This window comes from Talpa europaea (genome assembly GCF_964194135.1).
Source record: "Talpa europaea genome assembly, chromosome: 8".
NCBI classification, from domain to species: Eukaryota; Metazoa; Chordata; class Mammalia; order Eulipotyphla; family Talpidae; genus Talpa; species Talpa europaea.
The window spans coordinates 119,355,994-119,378,162 of record NC_140075.1 but is presented as its reverse complement, the minus strand read 5'-3'; the positions used below and the strand labels follow the sequence as shown (position 1 = coordinate 119,378,162).

Here is a 22,169-nt window from a genome sequence, read left to right as displayed (position 1 = left end):
TGAATTTGCAACTCCCTTCATCCTTTCCTTTCATCATCTGGAACATGCTTTGTATTTAGTGGATGTTCAATAAATTGAGATGAATGCCTGATACAAAGTTTGGGCAGTTTCAAAAAAGGAGGAAGGAACCAATATTTAGATTAGTGATGGGTAAAGATATATCTGTGTATCATGGAAGGTTGTGATCCCAAAAGCATTTCATGTTGTGAAGATGTCTTTCTGGATTCTAAACTATGGAACAATGTTTTTCATAGCCTACAAAAGGTAAAGAGATCATTAAAAAAAATCATCACCATTGGACCTCCCTGGTAGCGCAAGGGGTTAAGCAAAGCACTATGAAGCAATCGCAGCTTCTGTAGCGCAAGTTTGATGCTGGTCCCATGCCGGCCAGGGAGCAACCCACATGGCTCAGGAGACCTCTCTGTCTCGCCCGCTGCTCCCCTCAGCAGTGTATTTCAGTCAGTCTGCCTGTTTTGTTTCCCACTCTGTCTCTGGTTAATCCTCTCAACCCCCCACACCTCTGGCTTGTACCCCAGCTCTTGTATGCATAAATAAATAAATATTTATTTAAAAAAATAAAAAGATCACTGTTGAGATCCAGAATTTTAACTTTTCATCCCATGTAGATCTCAATCATTTTAGGAAAGACCATCCTGTACCAATGGCTACATGTTATCTGTGTTACTCAGTTTACATAGCCTTTATGGCACGTGGGATTGAGCAGACCAAGCTGTTTACCCCTGTCTCTGCCATAGCTAGAACAATTACACTTTGCAAGTTTTATGAACCTGGCTTTGACACAGCTTTGGTTTGAAGACAGGATACTAAAGGATGTTGAAGGAACATCCTTTGTTCAACTAGTCTGGTAGATTTAAACCACTAGACTAACCATTTGGGAAATGGAGTGAATAATATAATGATTAAAGTTGACCATTTATTAATTAACTTTGGAAACATTTATAGAATGCCCATGTGCCAGGCTCTATAATAGGCACTGGGATAAAAATGGGATAAAAAATGGTTATTTTCGCATTCTTCAAGGAGCTCATAGTGGGAGAAATAGAATCAAATAACCAAATTTAATAAGTGTTAATTGTCTATGTAAGTGCATATACAAAGCTCTAAGAAAGTAGAGAAAAGGGATAGAATCATTCTTTCTGAAGGAAGGAGACATTTACTTCCAGAAAATTCATTACAAATAAGGTCATTTAATTTTGTCAGAAGGATACCTAGTTTGCACCAGAGAGCAAGATCAGATGGGGCATGTAGCGAGGAGGGGTGCACTGGAGTAAGAGCCTCAAGGAGTGTGCTGGTCCAGAGAAAGATGATGAAGTTAGGCTCTTGCAGTGATGGAAAGGAGGGGACAGTGTCAAAGGACACTTAGAGGTTTTAATAGAAAGAACATGGCAATTTATTGGGTGGGGGGCATGAGGAAGAGGCAATGATGATTTTTATTTTTTTACTGTGAAAAATTGAGAATGATTGAGCTGATAAGAATATGTTCCATATGTTCAATAGTTCACTTTGGGAAAAAAATTATGTAGTTTTTTTGAGCTTTAAAGTTTATATTTTGGGGGGATGTATGCCTTTTTTCCCCAGGTATTATCGGAGTTAGACATCATGGTTCCACTTCAACTATTAATAAGTATGTTTTCTGATGGAGTAAATTCTGTCAAAGAACTGGCAAATCAGAGAAAATCAAGAGTCAGTGAACTGACAGGGAACCTTGCAGCTCGAAGGGTAATTATTGCCACAACTGTTTTTGTCTTACTTGTTAAGATTAATAACTCTTGTCAGCTGTCCTGGGCCTAAAAGTAGCATCATAATAAATTTCTCTGAAAAATGCTCTTTTATTGTATCTCACTGTTAATCTTTTAATCACATTAAATGACAGACAGCATTTATGTTTGTGTGTATAATTTTTGAAAGATATGTTTGTTATAGATTGTAATTACTAAGTTATTGAGTTTTCATCTTCCTTTGAGTTTTTCTTCTACACTGACCTAGTAGCTATGTCTAACCCTTAATGAAAGGAAAAAGACTAGTTTTGGGGGTACTCTTTTTATTTTTTGATCTCATGGAGAATTCTGCTAGGCAGACCTGGCTTTGGGATTGAAGAGTTTGGATGTGTTGTTTTTTTCCTTTTTCTATTATGTTTTGGGAAGATGTGCTCACTTGATAGTGACCGGGAGTGGTGCTGTCACTGTGAGTCAGCGGAGCCCATTTCATTGACCCCTTTGTGGCTCTGTGGTTGAGAAAAGTCACTGTTGTGTGACCCAAGTGTATGAAAACTGTTGGAAAATTTTGACAGTTTTTCTAGGGAGGACCTGGTAGAGTTTCTGCTGATGAACTGAGATTCTTAGACCATGATCATTTTTGGAGAACTGACTGTCAATCCCTCCTGTCAAGCCTCTCCGTACAAATCCTCCCATTGTATACAGACCCCTAATCATTCTACTTAGTATCTAGGGAGTAGAAAATGAGAAAAATATAATCATGGAATCATAGTTTGTAGTCTGTTTTTTTTTTTAATCATCACTTTTTTCAACTCCCTCATAGGAGCTATCTGCCAAACACTTACATTTTGTTTCTTTCTTTTGTAACCTTTAATATTGTATTATCTAGTGCAGCACTTTATAGTGTGCTGCAGTGCGTTCACAATTCTCGATGTTACAAAATTGTGTGAGGCACTCAGAGAAGAACTCATTACCCTCGTTTTACAACTACTGAACCCGAGGCTCAATGAAGTGCTTCTCCATAGATAACACAACTGATGTCGAGGTATTCTAATTCTTAATGGAGTACTCTTCTTCCTTACTTTAAATATGGTATTCAAATTGTTTCTGGATACTAAAAAGATCATTAAGAGAAAAAAATATGATTTGAGACTGACATACTGGTCTGTCACTCAAGATCATGCTACAGAATTTACCCCAAATGGTTCAAATAAATAGATTTTAATGGAGATGCTCTATAGACCTATATATATTATGAGAAAAAGGGTAGTAAAGGTTGGTGTCTGATAAGGTACCAAGAGTCTAGCAATAGTTCAATGGGAAGCCATTGTACCCCTAGGGTGAAAAGAACAAGGGAAAGAATTCCTGGAGCCCACTGGGAAGTTAAGTTATAAGGTCTTGCTTGAGGAGCTATAGCATGATGGAGAAGCTACTAGAGATGTAGTATCAAAGCAGGCAGGAGGTGGGAAAAATACTTCTACCTCTTTCTCTTCTGGCTTCAGGCCTTCTGCTAGTACCTCCCATGAGTGAACTCAGCCGAAAGCTAACCAGCAAGGGAGCCAGGAAAGACTCTGTCCTTGGGTACAGAGCAGTAACAAGAAGGACAATGAAGGCAGGAGTGGGGCTTGGGATGGCAAACAGAATAACCAATATAACAGGTTTGATGCATATTGTTTACCCACAGAAGCTTAGTAATTTTGAGAGAACATTCTCCTTTAACCAGTCTTATCAATATGAGATTCTGCGCTTGCTATTCTCACAATGATCTTGCAGTAATAAGTTCTCATTTTTCAGGCTGTGATTTTCAAGAGATTTAGACAATTTGTTTTAATTGGGAATGTTTGATGGCCTGAAATAGATAATGGTAAATATAGCTTCATTCTTCAGAGTGCTAATGTTTCTTTCATTCACCTGACAATCAGAAAGTATGGATGATTTTATTTTTTATTTTTATATTCTGAGACGATCCATAGTATTGCTAAGGAAGGAAATTAGTGTGACAACTGGAAATAAAAGCTTTTGCATGTTTGAGCTTCTGCAAATTCACTTATGCGTGTTAATAATCTCTTTTAGGTGAGTGTTGCCTCTGATCCTGGTCGACGAGTTCAGCACAATATGCTGAGTCCGTTTCATAGTCCTTTCCAGAGTCCATTTCGGAGTCCTATGCGTAGTCCATTTCGTAGTCCTTTCAAGAATTTTGGACACCCAGGAGGAAGGACTATTGACTTTGATTGTGAAGATGATGAAATGAATCTAAATTGTTTCATCCTCATGTTTGATCTTCTCCTGAAGCAGGTAGCTGAAGCATGAGCTTCCTTTAGTTCAGAGGTGAAGAAGGAGGGGAAGCGCTCTATAGTGATTCTTTCTCTGTGTTGGGCATCTTCACACCTATTGAAATGATACAACATGCCTCAAGACATTTTGTGAACTCCTTTGGGAATTTCCTAAAAGCCTGAAAAATATTTATATGAAAATCTGCACTGATGTTTACATATGATAATGGATATGAATTTTGGCAACACCCTAATATCATTAGAATTGATTCTGTCAAACAAATTGGTACAAATTGGGTAATGGTATTTATTGGAAGAGCACAGTACAATTCTAAAAGGATGGGCTGATTTTAATATATTTTAAATGACTTTTGAAGATAATTTAAAAAGAGCTTAAAAGGTTTTGGTCAGAAGAACCTTTCTTCTTAACTTTTTATATTCAGATAATTTCAGACTTGTGGGAAAGTTGCAACAAGAGTACAAAGAATTCTCCAATACCCCTCTCAGTTCTCTAGATGCTAATATTTACATTAATTTCTCTCTGTATATATGTTTATGTATGAATTATAGACTTTAAAAAATGAACCATTTGAGAATAAGTTGCAAACATCATGTTCCTTTATCCCTAAACACTTCGGAATAAATTTTCTAAAGAATAAGGACATTCTCTTACATAATCATGGTACAGTTATTAATATCAGGAACTTAATATTTTTACAATACTATCATGTATTATCTAACTTACTGAAATTACTCATTTTAAAAACTGACATAATAGGGCCTCCCCGGGTGGCGCAGTGGTTGAGCGCTGGGCTGCAAAGCTGCCTGCAGCCTCTGCAGCGCCGGTTCGATCCCCAGAGGGTCCCACATGGCGCGCAGACCTCTCCTGCCGCCCGCTGCTCTCCTCAGCAGTGTATTTCGTCAGTCTGCCTGTTCTCTTCCCCACTCTGGCTCTGGTGAATTCTCTCACCCTCCCGCAATTCTGACTATACCCACTGCTTGTATAAATAAATAAATAAATCTTTAAAAAAAATTAAAAAAAAAAAACTAACATAATAATCATCATTTTTATAATAAAAGAAAAAAATGTTTTTACTTGAGGACTTCATCCAGCATCACTCATTGCATTTATTTGTCCTGCTTCATTGGTTTCCCTTAATACAGGACAGTCCTTCAGTCTTTCTTTAGCTTTCATGTTCTTGACATTTTTGAAGACTATGGTCCAGTTATTTGTAGAATGTCTCTCAATTTGAGTTTGTCTGATGTTTCCTTATGAAGTGACTTGGGTTAAGCATTTTTGGCAGGAATACCACAGATGTGATGTCTTGTCTTTTTCAATGCACCAGATCAGGAGGCACATGACATGATAATGGAAAAGGTGGTTTTTCCTTGGAAAAGGAAAAATGTGGTAAATTTCTCCCAAATTTCTTTGCTGTAAAGTCACTATTTTCATCTTTGTGATGAATAAGTAACTTGTAGGGAGATACTTTGTGAATTTCCTGTTTCTCATTAGACTTTTGCCTATTAGCTTTAGCATCCAAGGAAGATTCATACCTGAATCAGTCATTACCATCATCATTACCAAATGAGAATTTTCTGGAGCCCTCATTTATTAGCTGATATATACATACATATACACACACCCACACGTATATGCATACATACATACATATATAAATATGAAATTTGTCTACTTATACTTGTATGTACTCATGGATTCTTATTTTAGTCAGTGATTAAAATCTGTTCTGTGATTATTTATTTTGATGTTCATATTATCCCACATTTGGACAATGGGAGACCCTTCAGACTGGCTCATGTGTTTTTTTGACGTTTCCATCATTCTTTGAACACGTCCTTAATTCCTGACATGACAAGATCTACCAGGCTCATTTTATGTTTTCCTAGCCCTAACCCTGGAATCAGCCATTTCTCCAAGGAGCCCTGGTTCTTTCTAGTGGATAATGGTATTTAGAAACCAAGATCTGGACTCTAGGTGAGGAGTAGCATTTTTTAAATGTGTGAAATCTCACAAAGTGATAAGCTTAAAAGACAACTCTCCTTTAAATGTCCTACATGATTAAAAAAAAATTTATTACTCACCTTATATTTATATTGTTTTTAGAAAATCAGTAGAAAGTAATGTATACTACTGGTCTAGAATCTACATAAGCTTTTAATAATTTGTTATCATTGTCAGTTAGTGAAAATTATCCACAATTAGTGAGCCAATGGAATATTGGACAAAAGGACCAAACTCCTTTTTTTTCTGGTCTTTTTTTTTTTTTTTTTTTTTTTGGTGTCTTTCAGATGGAGTTACAAGATGATGGGATCACCATGGGTTTAGAGCACAGCTTATCAAAGGACATTATTTCCATTATAAACAATGTCTTCCAAGCCCCCTGGGGAGGCTCCCACACCTGCCAGAAGGAGGAAAAAGCAATTGAGTGTAACTTATGTCAATCTAGTATTCTCTGCTATCAGCTTGCTTGTGAGCTCCTGGAGAGACTGGCTCCCAAAGAAGAAAGCCGGCTGGTGGTAAGCAGTTGAAAATGAGATGAACCGCATCTAACATAAGAAAGACTATGGTGGTCTGTGTAATGGGACTTCCTCCAATCTTATCTTATTTGGGTTATACCTGTGTCTGTGTTAAAAGAAAGTTTCCCTATTTCTTCCACCAAGATAAGCTCTTCAAAAGGAATGTGAGGTGGAGTAACATTATCCAGAATTCTACTAAGTATAGCACATTCATTCATACACTTTTCACAAGTAAAAAGCATTACTGGTATTGAAACATTGTTTTATGGCAAAGTTATATCACTAAGTTTAAAAAACAGTAACTATTATAAAATATATGTGTCAAATATTGAGTTAGTAGGCTGGATGTGATCACTGAGAATTCCTAGGTAATCTCAATTTGGAAAGATGGGGAAGAACGGAAGATCAGAAATAAATTAAGAAGAAGCTAGAGACACAAGAGAAAACCGAGGAAGAGCAATAACCCCAAAACCAAGGAAGGAGATAGTTTTAAAAAGTCTCACATGTATATGCAAATATATGTAAATACACAGTGTTAAGTATATTCACATGGTAATATAACCAATCACCAGGACTTTTTCATTTTGCAAAACCGAAACTGTACCTGGGTGACTCCTGTAACTTGGCACCCCTGACACCACGATTTCACTTCTTCTTCCTATGAGTTTGACTCCTGTAGTACTCACATCAGTGGGCTCATACAATATTTGTCCTTTTTGACTGGCTTTTTTCACTTGGCATAATGTCCTAAAGGTTCATTCATGTTGTAGTTTTCTTTTTTAAGGCCAAATAATCTTCCACTATCTGTAACACCACATTTTGTCTCCCTGCTCATCTGCTGGACACTGGGTTGCCCTACCGAGCTCTCTCACATGTGAGAGCAGTTTTTTGTGTCTATTTGACAACCAGTATTTGCGTCTTAATGGTTTTCTGTGAACCCCTTGTTTTTCTCTGCTGATAGAACTGTTGTAGAACAAAGTGTATGTGGATTTGGGATCACTTGGTGAGTGGGTCTTTGATATCAAGGATTAAAGCAGAGATGGGACTGCTGGGTTAGAAAGATTTAACATTGTTTTTAAGAGTTTTCCATATTTATATCAAGGGAATGAGAATGTCTCAGTAACTCTGATCCAAATTTCCTTTAAAACATTGTGGAAATAAGCTCTACTCTTTTGCAAGGCAGGTCTCTACTCTCCAGGGATCCGCCCAGGGCTGGGGACACACAGCAGGCATTTTCCCATCTGTGTTGAACTGAAAGGAACAGTTCATTCCATCCCCAAGGGCTGCTCATCTGGCTGCATGTCATATTTATTTCAGGAGCCCACAGACAGCCTTGAAGATAGCCTCCTTTCTTCCAGACCGGAGTTTATTATAGGCCCTGAAGGTGAGGAGGACGAGAATCCAGCAGCCAAGCATGGCGAGAACCCAGGCAATCGCGCTGAGCCCATGGAACATGCTGGTAGGTGAACCCTGGCTGACGGGGGTGCCAGTACACATCCCAGTGTGCACAGGCTGCATGTTCAGAGCCCGGTTCTTACTGTGACTCGGGCAAGTTCAGACGAGGCTTCCTTCGCACAGACTTGTGAAGTGAGCCCTTGCCCCCAGACTGTGAAGCGAACACAGGCACGACGGGCTTCCAGCAGAACGCAGGTCACTGAACATCCTCTGGCAGCAGGATTGTGTTATCCACAAACCCACAGTGTTAATACAGAACACATCACCTCCCTCTGCACAGTGTAGCAAATTCTGTGTGGAGGAAGAGCTGTGAACAAGAGTGAACTGCTGACATGGTGGGTGTGGACACTTTTGACAGCCACTCAGGGCATTTGGCTAAAGCACTTTTTTTTTTTAAAAGATTTATTTATTTATTTATACAAGCACTGGGTACAGTCTGAAGCACGGGAGGGTGAGAAAATTGACTAGAGCCAGAGCAGGGAGCAGAACAGGTAGACTGACAAAGTACACTGCTGAGGGGAGCAGCGGGCGGCAGGAGAGGTCTACATGCCATGTGGGACCCTCGCTGGTGGCCAGGGAGCAGCTGGGGATCGAACCAGTGCTGCAGAAGCTGTGGGCAGCTTCGCAACCCAGCGTTCAACCGCTGTGCCACCGGGGAGGCCTTAAAGCACGTTTTTGGATTGAGGCCATGGAGCTGGTGCTCAGGTGGCCTAGGGCGAGGCCAGGATCCTGGACAGTCTCGCCCTGACAGCTTTGTAGTTTGTGCTCCAGGTCAGCTTTCTCGTTTGCTTAAAGGCTCTGTGTGGGCTGACAGGGCCACCAGGTGCCAGACAGGCCTGGAATCACACGTCAGCTCCTCACATTGTACAGGAGTTTCAGGAATTTAGGAGGTGAGCACACAAGGCTTGGAGAAGCCTGAGTTCTAGATCTGCACTCTGGCACTTTGAGCATTTGTATCAGACCTGGAGCAATTGTGGATGACTTTTTAATTTCTGTGTTCACTATCCCGACTGCTAGAATAACTGGCCCATGGGAGCCCAGCTGCCCTAGACTGGCTTGGGGAGCATGGGCTTTCCATTGCTCCTTCAGTGAGCAGCGAACATTACTAAGTCACTGTTGGTGAGCTCTCTTGCAGCTCCTGGGGCATGTTTTCCAGGCCAGTGCAACTACATCATTATCATCAAAGCCTTGGCCAGAACTAGCTGCTTCTGCATGGCTGTGGGACTGGTCAGTGGAGTATGTGGGCTTATAGGATTGAGAACTGTGGATGGAAGAACACGTAAGATGGCCTCCTTGCTGGCCTTCAGCACACACTTGAAGTTGTAAAGATGCCCTGTAGCAAGGGCAGGAGCAGAGGGTGGACCTGGACTGCTTAGGGAGCCAAAGGTGTCTGAATACGCTGGGGTACACAGCAGAAAATGGAAGCAGATAATCCTAAGTCTATGGGATTTCCCCCTCCTGTGTTGTAGAAGGGACATATGCTAACTTGGAGAGCAAATGAAAACATGGCACGAATTCTCTTAAATAGATTGTGTATCTATTGCTACTCCTCTTGGTTTTATGATTTGGTCATGCTCATCTTTGTGTAATTATTTTCTCACAGCAATAAAGAATGACACTGAGAGAAAATTTTGCTACCAACAGCTGCCAGTAACTTTGAGGCTGATCTACACCATTTTCCAGGTATGTGTTTTTTGGAAATAAAATTGCTTTGGTAGCATTGTTGTCTTAGATGACTCAGTGACCATGTTGTTCTTTGACCAGGAAATGGCTAAGTTTGAAGAGCCAGACATTCTTTTTAATATGCTCAATTGCCTGAAGATTCTCTGTCTGCATGGAGAGTGCTTATATATTGCCCGAAAAGATCATCCTCAATTTTTAGCCTACATTCAGGATCATATGTTGATTGCAAGGTATGTCTTCCTAACAGTTTATTTATTTTTTGTTTATATTTTAGGCTTTAGATGTGAGAAAGTTAGAATAGGACTTACCAACTCATTTGGGTTCTTTTTCTTAGGAGGGCAGCATAATTGCTTTGGGAGCTACTGTTATTTCTTTTATTTAGTCCAATTTTTAAGTATGTCAATGTGAGAAATAGGAATTTCTTTGCTAAATACTGTAAAAATAGAGAAAGCAAAATAAGGATTTTTTATGCCTTTCAGTTCTTAGATGACTTCAGAGTATAGGATACCTTAGAAAAATGTCAACCCACATGTTAATGTTTCCCTGCTGTAATTGACTTACTTAATTTTGTATTTGAAATAGAACTCCTAGTGGACCTGTAAAAGCTCTCCATGTACTGTCTGAGAGGATATTTTTTAGAGATCACTGAAGCATTTTGAGAAAAGTAAAATACTGCCCTGATTTTCAAACTCTTCCCCTCCCCACCCCCCGAGAACCTTGAAATAACTGTTATAATCTTCCTGAAAGTAAGTCAGAGAAATATTATCCTTATTTGCATGTAAGAGATTGAGATGATTAAAAGAAGAAAAGTTTGGTCCAGATTAATTTAATGGCAAAACAAATTTAAGCCTCCTCCTTTACCCATTTTGTTAATTTATTCATTCTTTTAACAAATATTACTAAGTCTATTATTATTATAGGCATTTTGGGAATTTTTGAGCTAATGGGAAGGGAGTGAGTTCTGTGTTTAGGGGAGGCGATTGAGTGATTGATTGTTCAAATTCGTCTGCTTTTTGAAAGCGAAGAGGAGCTTTTCATTATAATCTTAAGACACTAAGTATATAGTAGTCTAAAATCTTGGAAGAACTTAGATCCCTGGTTACCTTCTGTATGTTTGAATCGCTCACAGTTCCGGGCTGTGTGAGTGTGTAGTTCAGACCTGGGGAAGGTCATCTCTGGATGATGAGAGGACTGTGAAGCAGATGTCCGTGCCTTTGGATGGACATTAAGATAATGATCCAGCCTTTTGATAGGGAGCTTCCCAGGACAGTGGAAATACTAAGTGGGCCGAGTTTTGTGGTCACAGATGTGTCCGTGGGCCTGAGGGACTGTTGGAGGCCCTGGCTCTCTGTCTCGCCTTTGGGGCTCAGAGCCCAGGTGTTTCCCCGGTGTACCAGCGTGACGCCAAAACCGTGAAGGGGTTTGGGGAAAGGACGTTTCTTTTCAAGCTGGGCTTCCTTCGGGAATTTGCAAAGCTGCAGGAGACTGTGCAAACTGAGGGTTTCGGGTCACAGAGATGGTCTTTAACAGTGCTCCATGCAGTTTGCCTCCTTTGACGAAACAGCAGTTTCCCCAAGGACACAGGCCAGGTCCTCCCTTTGCAGCCTTTGGGGGCCTGTTGTGTTGGGGAAGCACCACCACCCTCAGCCTCACCACAGTGACAGCAGCGCAGGGGTTCTGAAGGCTTGTGTGTGACAGCCGCTGCACATCATCTCATGTAACGCACCACACTGGGAGGAGACAGCGTTCGTTCGGGAATTTGCACTTGGTTACACTGCTCGGTGTCTCCTCGGGAACAAGCCTCGAGGGACTGGCGCCATGAAGGTTCTCTGCAAAACGGGGGTTGTGCCCGGCACCCCTCTCGTCTCTCAGGGGAGCACTAGGGATTTTGTCACAAGTAGTTTTGATTCAGATATTTACTTTGGAGCTGAATGAAAACAAAACAACAAAAATAAAAGGCATACTTTTTTACATAAATGAGTGAAAATTTTGCAAACAATAATGTAGTATTACTAAAGATGTATATTCAGAGTTGGTTTGGCTGGAGTGGATCGGGACTCGCTACACTGGCCATAGGACATTTTGATCCTCAGTGACCCAACTTCAGGCTGGCTAGTCCTCTCAGGATGTCACCAGGACTAGCTCTCTCCTTTCTCCCCCTCCCTCCCATCACTTAGCCTTGTTCAGTCAGTAATGGCGGCTTCTCCTGCAGGCTGTCTTTGTAAGGCAGGAAAGGGGCCACTAGAAGCTTTAAACTGACACTGCCCTTTCTTCCCAAGCTGAGGGGAGAGCTCTTCTAGCTTCCAGTTTTTATATCTGGAAAAAGGATTCTGGGGGTTCCCAGGCTTGGGCCTTATGCCTGTCCAGACCAGCCACCCCCTCACAGGACTTCAGAAAACCTGGGTTTTGTGTTCACTCTTCAAAGGGAAAGTGGGGGACCTTGCCTGACAGTCCTGTCAGTGGTGGAGAGGAGTTCTTAATGGGAACAGAGTTCTGCTAGAATGAAAGAAAAAGGCTGCTGGTTGGGCACCCCCTGCCCCCCAACTCCCCAGATGTTCAGTGTAAGAAAGATTTTAAATTCACTTCCCACTCCATCATTTGAACACAACTAACATCAATATTGTATGTTATTTATATTCATTGTTCATTTACATACCTGATTTTATACAATTTTGTGTTAAGAAAGTAATGCTAAATGGCATATTTCTGTAATGTTGCATAAAAGTAATTTCTTAAAAATTAACAGAACAGAGCATAGGAAAGTTCATTGGAGGATTGTAGTTTTGTGGATGAGTTTGATTTTACCGACAGTGTCTCTATCAGATTCCTGTTAACTACTTTTCTCATGAATTAAGATAATAGGGTTTTCTTCCTGGACGAGTTATCATAACTGTAATCTCTTTGCTTCTCCTTGATTCCCTAGCCTATGGAGAGTCGTCAAATCTGAGTTCTCCCAACTGTCTTCACTGGCAGTTCCCCTCCTTCTCCACGCTCTGTCACTTCCTCATGGTGCTGACATCTTCTGGACAATCATAAATGGCAATTTCAACAGCAAAGACTGGAAGATGAGGTTTGAAGCAGGTACCTCTGTATTTGCTTAAAAGTTCTCCTGGGTCACAAGGCCACTGGATGGCCAGTCCTGGACCTGTTTTGGGACCTTTCTTTCCCTCCTCTCTTTTTTAAAGGACCTTGTCCTGCTTGCTAGTGTTCCTTGCTGTTTCATCTTGGCTGAGTTATCTCTGTGATACTCTTTTGCAGAGCAGTCCTTAGGAAGGCTGGCCCCGTGCAGGCTAGCTTAGCATAGTCCCAGTGTCTATTGTCCAGGTAGATTTGTGATTTGCACCCTTGTTTATTCTCAGATGGAACCTGGCTTGAGTGATAAATTATGACATCAACCTAGTAGGTTACTTTCATCCGAATAAATGTGAATGTTCATTAAAAATACAGGCCCCATCCTAGACCTACTGAATCAGAATCTCAGGGGGTAAGGCTAGGAATCTACATGTTTAACAAGTCCTTCAGGTAATTCAAGTTTGAGAACTTCTATCATATCTTTGCCACCGAAGCATCAAGGACCAATCTGGTGCAGTGAGGGGTATAATTTCCTGGTGCTCAGACAGCAAATTCTCAGAGGAACATGGGAGGGCAGCAGCCTGGATATGTTTTCTTCGCCTCACACCTGCTGATTCCGTTGTGTATATTCCCTGAACATTCCCACGGAGCAGCAGGCAGGGGTGGTGTGCCATCATGGGTCTGGCTAGAATGATTCTGTGTATCTTAGAGTCTCAAAAATTTGCCAGAGCGGTTTCATCATGTGAGTTGACTATTATAGTTCTCTAATGTCACAAACAGGTCTTGCTTTTTAACACCCCATAAAGCTCAGGAGCTGGGTTCTTTATATAACACATGATGGTATAGGGAACTGGATTAGAGTAAAAATTTCTAGCAAAGAGCTACATGATGTTGACAACATTTTATAGAAATTTAAATACAAATAAAACATATTTAACTATGCTATTTCATTCCAATTTAGGGATTAGATTGTTGCCAGATTAATCTGCTGAATCACAGCTCTGACACCACTTTGTGCAAAACATTTTTAAGGGGTTTTAAATGCCTAGATAATTAAGTTCAGATTCCTTAAGCTGACATACAAAACCTCCCAAGGCCTAACTGTTCTTTATATTCTAAATATATAATTACACTTTCTCACTGCTGCTTCCCTTCCTCAGTGCCCATGGCCATTCTGTACTGTCCACCTGAAAACTTCTTCCCTTCAAGGTTCCAGATGTCACTGCTGTTTTCTCCACTCAGATGTTACCACTGAATTCAGATGTTACCACCTTCAGATATTACCACTTTTTTGGATTCCTTGGTGGAAAGTCATTTCTTTATCCCTAGATCTTGCAAAGCTTTAATTAAACCTCATTAGTACCATTTACAGCTTTTTTTATTTTTACATTTCAGTTACAGTTGTGCTTGTCTTTTCTCTTGTAGCTGACTTGACTTTGAAGTCAAGTCTGGTGAATCATTCATTTATTAGTCTGCTCAGGCTACCATAACAGAATACTATAGACTTAAGCCACAGAAATTTATTTTCTCACAGTTCTGGGGGCTGAGAAGTCTAGGGTCAAGGAACTTCATGATTTGGTCCCTTGGTGAGAGCTTGTAGCTGGCTCTTGTCAGTGTCCCCTCATGGCAGAAAGCGAGAGCCCTGTGGTCTCCTTTCCTCAGATTCTAAGGACATTAGCCCCCTCATGGGGAACCCACCTTCATGGCTTCATCTAAACCTAATTACCTCCCAAAGGCTGTACCTCCAAATACCATTACATGGGGAGTTAGAGCTTTAATATGTGAATTTGGGGAGGAGGGAGGAAGGGAGACACAAACATTTATTCTATAACAATTGATTTTTCCTCTTCTCTCTCCCCTAAGTACCTAGTATAGTCCCTTAGTTATATACATATGTGTACTAAACCTATGCATTTTATTTTTTTTAAAGATTTATTAAAAAATTTATGCAGACAAGAACTAGGGTACAGGCCAGAGGTGGGGGTATGAGGATTCACCAGAGACAGAGTGGAGAAAAGAACGGGTGGATTGACTGAAATACACTGCTGAGGGGAGCAGCGGGCAAGACAGGAGAGGCCTGCTGCACCATGTGGGTAGCTCCCTGGCTGGCTGGGGATAAAACTCATTCTGTAGTGGCTGCGGACAGCTTCACAGTGCTGTGCTTAACCCCTTGTGCCACCAGGGAGGGCCCTCAGCCTGTGCATTTTAAAAATAAGTGAATTGGTACATTTATTGACTACATACTGTATGGACGAGTCATTATGGGAGCAATGAGACAAAGTATAAGCAGATTCCTGTTCTCAAGACACTCCTCATTTAATCAATGAGACCAAATGTAAACACGTTAAGAGGTTAATAAACTAAGGTATAAATATGACTCTGGATCACAAAAGATCTGTCTGTCACATTACTAATTGTACATAAATACACAAAATAGTATTTTTGCAGGAGTTCTTAGAATGGAAGGCCACTAGGAGGTCAGAGTGGACTTTACAGTACAGATAGAATTTCAGCAGCAGATTCTTTGAAGATGGTAGAATGTCAGCAACCAGAAAGGAAGAGAAGGGATATTCCAGGCTGCAGGACAGCGTTAAGCAAAGTCTGAATGTTTTTATTTGTATGGCACTATGTTGTCCACTAACTACTGTAACTTTTTATGAAGCTATGCTTTAAGAGTGACTGGGATCAAGTAACATAGATTTGTAGAATAATTGGAAATCTATCAAGTAAGGCTGCATCTCTTTCAAAGAAATCTGAGGCTTCTATGGCCCCAGGAAGACTGTCATATCATGACATGTTAAACGTGGAGTAGAGGGTCCAGAACACCCAGAGCCAGGCCCTGGTACCTCACTCCTCCCACCTCCTTCTGTGGTCTGCAGAGTCTCTGTGGAGTGGCCAAAGAAGTGAGCATGGAGGCATGTTGAATAGTTTGAAGTGTAATTGGAAGTTAAACAAAGGAAAAGACAAAGAAATAGAAAGATAACCCCGAGTTAATCAAGGCTGCCTGGCAGAAAAATGCAGCACTGAGCAGTCTACTGTGCAGATGAAAAGGAGCATGGGAGAAGGTGGCATTAGAATTTTCATTTGGTATTTAAAAAGCAGCATGTAGGGGTCCAGAGAAAACTTTTTCTCTGTGGGTTCTGTTCTCTAGACTGTCTAGATAAATGTCAATTTTTTTTTTTTGTCCTCTGCCTTTGCATTGCAGTGGAAAAAGTGGCTGTAATTTGTAGATTTCTGGATATTCACTCAGTGACCAAAAACCACCTGCTGAAGTATTCCCTGGCGCATGCCTTCTGCTGCTTTCTGACGGCGGTGGAAGACGTGAACCCAGCAGTGGCCACCAGGGCCGGCCTCCTGCTCGACACCATCAAGAGGCCAGCACTGCAGGTGACGCCCTCAGCTGTGTGCTGTCTGCTCTGCATTCCTCTTCACTCTACTAAGTCATTGAGTAATTTGTCACATAAACACATATACTGTTGCTGCTGCTGATAGTGGACATTTTAAAATTGGTAAAAATCACCCTTGAGCCACATTTTGTGAACAGAGCTCTTGGTTTTATGGGTCAACACTTTATTTTTCAGTCTTTGTCCCCATGCTGGTATCACTTCTGAGAGATACAATTATTGTATAGCTTTTTTTGTGGCAGATTTTTAAATGAGGCTAGTTTATCTCATATTGTTTACCTTACTCCCTGGACTGGAAGCCCTTGTCATTAGCAGCTAGATGCTAAGGGAGATCAGGTGAGTGATGACATAAAGTAAAGCAAAACATGAGAAGGTAAATATGCTACTAATTTGAAATACCACAAATTAAAGCTAAAGAGACACGACATAAGAGACCTGGAGAGAGCTGTATATTTATCTCACTGGGCACCTTTATTTTAAAAAGTTGAAGAAACCAGCTCTCTGAGAGGTAATGTGAATGATTAAAGGATACAGAATGAATTAAGGTGAGAACCAAGGCTAGAACCTCCAAAGTCTTGATCTATTTTTCCATATCGGTACCTGATTTACTATTATTATTATTAAACTACTAATAATGGCAAGAGCTCACGTTTGTCACATAAGTGCTATGTTTTCAGGGCAGTGTATTAAAATTGTCCCATCATACATTATCTCAGTCCTCACAATGCTCTTTTATATGTTCCCAATTTACAGGCAGGGAAGCTGAGGATTAGGAAGATTAAGCAATATTTTCCGTTACACACCTAGTTAGTGGCAGAGCAAACCCAGGTGCAACTTTAATAAAGTCCATGACTTATCTGTGTTTATGTGTGTGCCCTCTGCCTCCCCATCAGGATTGGGGTTCTTCTTGTAAAAAGGAATAAGAAGAAAGACAAATTGTTCAGGATCTGAAAAAGTGTAGGATTATGCTACCTGTGGACCCACACAACCCCTGTAAAATTCCCAATTATCTTTTGGATAGTTCTTTGTTGGTCTTGATAAAACCAGGTAGTAGTATGTCTTACCCATTTTCAGGACCTGGCACATAGGAGTACTGATTAGATGAGATTCACATGATTTGATAAGATGGTTTTTAAATTAAAAAAACAATAAATTTCATTCAGTTAAAAAAATGGGAAATTGGTAGCCTCACTTAAAAAAAAATGAATGCTTAACCTATTCCAATTTTGACTTTTTAAGATTCCATGTTTTACTTACATTCCAAGATGACTTTATTTTTTCTTGGAACCACATAATTTAACATCAAAAGGGAATGTAAAGACTATCTTCTTGTGTATTTTTCTCTTAATGGAAACTACAGACATTAAAAAAAGAAACACGGGCTTGAGGGTATTTGGGTTAAATGACTATTATTTAGTGCACCAGAAGATCAGTAATATACATTTAGTCCAGATTGCTGAATCAAAATTCAAGAGATACTCTACAATTAGAAGCATCTCCATTCTGCATTTTTTTCTACTAAAACTTGGAATGGAGAGGATTTCAGTTGGATCATTCTACATTAGAAATATGGATTGAGGAGGTTGTTCACTGGTTTTGCTTAATTTATTAGTTTTGAAGTAACTTAGATGTTTATATGTGACTTTCCTCCCCCACCCCCCAGGGTCTGTGTCTTTGTCTTGACTTCCAGTTTGATACTGTGGTAAAAGATCGACCCACAATATTGAGCAAGCTTCTCCTCTTGCATTTTCTTAAGCAAGATATTCCTGCTTTGAGCTGGGAGTTTTTTGTCAACAGATTTGAAACGCTTTCTTTGGAGGCTCAGCTACATTTGGATTGTAACAAAGAATTTCCTTTTCCTACAAGTAAGCAAAAGAAGAATTTGATTTAACAGAGTCACTGTTCCTATTCTTACGCTGGCTAGGGAAGCAGAAGATACTTTGCCTGTAGTTTAATTTCCCACTAGGGAGGATGCCATGATTTCATGTATGCAACTTGTCAGATGTTCATTGGATATTTACTATAATAATCCACATGTTAACAATTTTCAGACATCACAGAATAGAAATTCTTCTCATTTGTTTGTGATAATCATTTGTGATTTTGTGTTCCTTAAAGTCCAATTATCATATTTATAAGCTTCATGAGCCATTTTGTGACATATAGTTGCACCTTGTAAAGTCATTCTTGCACACTTATTAATCAGTCAGGTGCAGCTCTAAACAGATGGGGAAAAGACTGATCATTCCTCTACTTATCCAGTGATAACAAAATAAGATGATTTAATTTTACAATCTAAATAGAACAATGATAGATGGTAGCCTTGATAGGCAATAGTCATGATCCTTTAAATGTAAGGTTCATCCTAGAGGGAGAGGAATGACTTACATATCCATAAAAGGTGTATTTTAGTATTGAAATGGATTGCTTCACGTTAGTTGTATTTCATAACCCTCCAAGGAAAATGATGACCTCTGATTCCTTTTGCAAGCTATCACTGCTGTGAGGACCAATGTCGCCAACCTCAGTGATGCAGCGTTGTGGAAGATCAAGAGGGCTCGGTTTGCCAGGAACCGCCAGAAGAGTGTGCGCTCCCTGAGAGACAGCGTGAAAGGACCTGCAGAATCCAAGAGGGCGCTCTCCCTTCCTGAGACCCTAACCTCTAAAATCCGTTGAGTACCTTCTTCCATCCTCCTTTTGAATCCGTTTAGTGTCTCTCTGAGGCTGGCGTGTCTTGTTGAGTGTTCACAAAGCATAGTGTACTTGGCAGACGGAGCTCGCTCAGCTTCTCTAGAGAATCTCCCCTGGGGGGGGTCGGTGCCCTGGCTGGGTATGTTCCAGTTTGGGGGTGAAGTGAAGTCCTATTCCAGCAGTAGATGATCTTGAACGTAGAAGGCAGGAAGTCTACTGGCACTTGGCATGAGATGCACAAGCAGCACTTATCCTAAGTCCTAGAATGTGAACGTTTACCCCCAGCGGCCTAGTAACCGAAGAGCTTCCTGAATAAGGTTTTGACAGTCAGACCCATGGCAGCTAAGGGTTAGAGTGGAGATTTGGAAGGCATTTTCTTTTCATGGAGGCAGCCAAACAAGTTCCCAGACAAACCAATAAGAAGTTCTTTTTGCGGGCTTGTTTTCTAAAGGTCTTTATATTGTACTTTTAAAGAGAACAAAAATCTTCTTAATTTACCAAATGACTAGAAGAACTCTAATGATTATCAGTGGCTCATGAATGACAAATAATTAAATGTTCGTAACTAAATCACCATAATAAATGTGTATATTTAAATATATTACTAAGTTATGAAATTTATTAAAATTTTTAAATAACTGCTGTGAAGTTAATAAAATAACAACATAAAACATGTCTTATCCTGCAGAAGCTGAAAAGTTTGCTTTTTCTTTGGCATTTATTAGAAGACAGCCTTATATAACATAACCATTTTTAATCATAAATATGATTTGATTTGATTTATTACATTTTTTTCTATTTTATGACAAGCAATGGAAATGTGGTATTTTGAACTTTAGAAGAGTTTAATCAAAGCCCTTTAAGCAATCAATAGCCCAGTTTTTCAGTCAGCAAAGATAATTACAGATGGGCATTTAACAATGGTCTGTAGTAGTACAAGGTTCCAGGTAAAAACAAATCAGATCCTAGAAATCAATACTTAGATTAAATACAATAAAATTTCTATATGAAATTTTGTAACCTAACCAATCACCTTGCAATATGAAGTTTAGTTTCTTGTTATTTCTTATTAATTGACTCAGTTGATAATTTTTTATGTATACTCCTTTTTTTTCAAATTATGTTTATTGAGGTAAAGTTGGTTTATAGCACTTACATTGTTGTATATGCTTTGGGGGGGTATAGATTTAAACCCCTACACTACAAATGTAGGTGTCATACCATGCCCACTGTCAATGCCCTGGAAGCCTCCACCATGCTCTACTGGGCCCCTCACACTCCTGGGCTTCTACCCTGCTACCCGCCCCTTCTGGGGGCCTCAGCTTTGCAGTCAGATGTTGAGGGTTTATTATTGGTTTGCTTTTGACGCTTTGTTTTGTTTTTCTAGATTCCACATATAAGTGAAACTATCACATGACAATTTTAAAAATAAAGAATTAAGAAAGATTAAGAATTTTAAAATCAACATTGAAAGATGTTCTTGAGATTCAGATAAAACCACAAAACTTTTGTGATGTAAACATTTTATGGGACATTAATGACAAATAGGAAAACTTAACTTGCCCCTAGCTTCCCATGCAGTTAGCACTGAGTATATTTTCTAAGGTCAGGTTGTTTTTAATGCTTATTTAAATAGAGTTGTTGTTGATTTTTAAGCTGTGAGGTTGACCAGGCATGAGCAGTCTGCTCCAGCTCTCGGTGGGACACCTGAACAGACGCCAGGTGGGTACTTCTGACGTTGAAGGGCCGTGTGCAAGTGTCTATCACAGGTGGACAAGGTAAAGAACGCGGTGTCTCTAACTGGACCAGAGGGATATGCTAGGATTCGCAAGCTTTGAGGGTCTCACCCCAGATGCTCAAGCATTTGAGTCCCTGACAGTGATTCTTTCCATCTTGATACTGGCAGACAACTTTTGATTCTGTTGGCTTTTGGTCCAGTAAGAAGCATCATGTCACCCAACTATGCACTTCTCCCCAGAGAGCCAATATGACTAGAATTATACATAGCACTTATATTTGTATGTGTATTTACACATAGAAATATTATGTTCATTTATATCTGCATTAGGAAAAACATACATTTCATTGACATTTTAAAAGGCTATACATTTGAATCACCATCATTCACTCATCCCCTAGCCATTCCTGATTCTTTGCAACTCTACATACATTTCTGTCTCTCAGAGAAATGAGGATTCCCATGGTTTGCAGGACCATAGGATCATATTCAGCGTGGAGCAGTGTAACTATCATTTGATGTCTCATGGTAGATTACAGCTTGTCGTGGTGCACCTAAGGGTCGAAGGGACACTGGCAAGGCCACGGCAGACCAAATGGCTCCCACACAGTGTCATGACTTGTTGGGAAGACTGTGAAAGTTTGGAATACCTGCTTATTTGTCAAAAACAAACTTGGTAACTGCCACCTATGTGTCATACTTGGTTTTTCATTTCAGAATAGTTTTAAGATAAACTTTTCAGAATGGCACCAATATTCTTAGAAGGAAAGTCTCAATGAAGGAGACTTTCAAGAAGGTGCATTTTATGTGTTATAAACAGGGTGCTAGAAAGAGAGGCAGTTAAGGCCTGGAAAGGAGGAAATGAGCCATTGCCCCAAAGACAATGAATGCAGATGGGAGGTGTCAGCCAGAGTATATTTTCTCTTTGAAAATTGATGAGAAACAAGGAACAGGAGCACATGGCAGAGTCCCTCTACCTTGCTTTGTGTATCACTCATGCTGCGATTGTGTTGGGATTAAAAAACTAAATAAAAATAAGAACGTCTGATTCTGAGTTTCATCACAAATGTGAAATACATCCGGTTCCCCTTCAGTTAGGACTTTTTGAAACTGGTCTCAGGCAATTTCATGATTTATCTTTACTTTACCCCATCCCTTTCTTTCTTTCTTTCTTTCTTTTTTTTTTTTTTGTCTTAGAATTTAATTGTAAAGCAGTCTTTATTCTTACCCACTTTAACAGTCCAACCAAAGGTGTCTTCTCACCTTTCTTTAGGATATCATGTACACGTTTCGGAAGTTAAATAAAAAGCCTTCGGGCATGTCCCTGTCCTACCAAAAGTGCCCAGGTGGAAAAGGGGCAGGTATCTGTGTTGTTTAAATTCAGTATAAAGCCAGGCTTCTGGAAAGACAATTTACACGATACCATCAGAAGTAAAACTTGCTTTGATTTGGAAACAGCAAGTTCAACTTACACAGCAATTTCATGCTGGAGAGCTTTTCATTATTTGTATTATTACTTGCTGGACACTTGCTGTTTTAGTGTGGAAGTAGACACTAGGATGATCATAAGGTTGTACAG

General features: G+C 40.0%; 1 protein-coding gene across 4 annotated transcripts in view; it reads left to right on the top strand.

The window, feature by feature from the left end:
• UNC79 (unc-79 homolog, NALCN channel complex subunit) overlaps positions 1–22,169 on the top strand; it is a gene marked incomplete at both ends in the record, with an annotated part of 174,448 nt that overhangs the window by 67,393 nt on the left and 84,886 nt on the right. For 3 of the 4 annotated variants that reach the window (XM_084241340.1, XM_084241338.1, XM_084241339.1), the window contains 10 exons: positions 1,600–1,740; positions 3,810–4,031; positions 6,320–6,547; positions 7,865–8,006; positions 9,606–9,685; positions 9,767–9,915; positions 12,609–12,766; positions 15,963–16,144; positions 17,825–18,026; positions 18,653–18,832. In XM_084241340.1, coding sequence (XP_084097466.1) covers positions 1,600–1,740; positions 3,810–4,031; positions 6,320–6,547; positions 7,865–8,006; positions 9,606–9,685; positions 9,767–9,915; positions 12,609–12,766; positions 15,963–16,144; positions 17,825–18,026; positions 18,653–18,832 — 1,684 coding nt within the window. Of the gene's footprint in view, positions 1–1,599; positions 1,741–3,809; positions 4,032–6,319; positions 6,548–7,864; positions 8,007–9,605; positions 9,686–9,766; positions 9,916–12,608; positions 12,767–15,962; positions 16,145–17,824; positions 18,027–18,652; positions 18,833–20,508; positions 20,575–22,169 lie in introns of all 4 variants that reach the window. The other variant, XM_084241337.1, reaches the window with a different exon arrangement.